The sequence below is a fragment of the Charadrius vociferus genome, unplaced genomic scaffold (assembly GCF_000708025.1).
Source record: "Charadrius vociferus isolate BGI_N301 unplaced genomic scaffold, ASM70802v2 scaffold822, whole genome shotgun sequence".
Classification (NCBI taxonomy): Eukaryota; Metazoa; Chordata; class Aves; order Charadriiformes; family Charadriidae; genus Charadrius; species Charadrius vociferus.
Window position 1 is genome coordinate 832,242 of NW_009647481.1, and position 1,025 is coordinate 833,266.

The window sequence follows — 1,025 nt, forward strand, 5'->3', positions numbered from 1 at the left end:
GGCCACGGCTCCTCCTCCTCCAGCCCCAACATTGGCGTCCTGGGCATCACGAAGGTAGCGTGGCCGGGCAGGGGTCCCGACTCGCTCGGGGGACACACACGGGTACCGTCACCCACTGCCAGTGTCTCCGTGCAGGTGGGGAGCAGGAGGGTGATACAGTATGGGGCCAGCATCATGCTCGTGTTGGGGACCATTGGCAAGTTCACGGCGCTCTTCGCCTCCCTGCCTGACCCCATCCTCGGTGGGATGTTCTGCACCTTATTCGGTAACTTCAGCACGTCAAACGCGGGGCACTGTTACCATCGGCCCTGGGGATTCGGGGGGGCCCGGGGACTGCAGGGCAGGCGGTGAGGGTCTGGGGCTGGGTTGGAACGCCCTTTTGCTGCTTTTGCGGGGAGCCCACCCCAACGCCGGGGTCCCAGCAGGCAGCGCCAGCATCCCCGCCTGCCCGCAACCCTGCCGCCCTCTCTGCCGGCAGGCATGATCACGGCCGTTGGCCTCTCCAACCTGCAGTTCGTCGACATGAACTCCTCCCGCAACCTCTTCGTGCTGGGCTTCGCCATGTTTTTTGGGCTGACGCTGCCAAACTACCTGGATTCCCATCCCAAGGCCATTAACACAGGTACCCCGCCCAGCCACGAAAAGCCCCAATTTTGGGTGTTTAGGGAGAAGGGTGGGCGGATCTCGCAGGCGCTTGCCCGCCCTGGGTAAGCAATGATTAATTAAGCAAATCCGGCTTATCACAGCACGCCCCTGCTCAGTCCTCGCGTTCTCACAGGTGTCCCCGAGCTGGACCAGATCCTGACGGTGCTACTAACGACAGAGATGTTCGTCGGGGGGACCATCGCCTTCGTCCTGGACAACACCATCCCGGGTAATTAAAGCAGACGGAGTCGGTGGGGAGGAAGCAGAGAAGGGGGTTGGAGGCAGATTTATTTTGCTTTAGAGCTGACAGCAGGGATGGGATGGCGAGGAGGGGGGTGACGCCGGACATCCCGGCGGCGGGCGGGCAGGGACCGGGGTCC

General features: G+C 63.0%; 1 protein-coding gene across 1 annotated transcript in view; it reads left to right on the top strand.

The window, feature by feature from the left end:
- LOC104282634 overlaps nucleotides 1–882 on the top strand; it is a 10,878-nt gene extending 9,996 nt beyond the window's left edge. The window contains exons 11-14 of the mRNA XM_009880749.1: nucleotides 1–54; nucleotides 136–265; nucleotides 479–622; nucleotides 779–882. Of these exons, the coding sequence (XP_009879051.1) occupies nucleotides 1–54; nucleotides 136–265; nucleotides 479–622; nucleotides 779–882 (432 nt within the window). The remainder of the gene's footprint in view (nucleotides 55–135; nucleotides 266–478; nucleotides 623–778) is intronic.
- The last annotated feature ends 143 nt before the right edge of the window (nucleotides 883–1,025 follow it).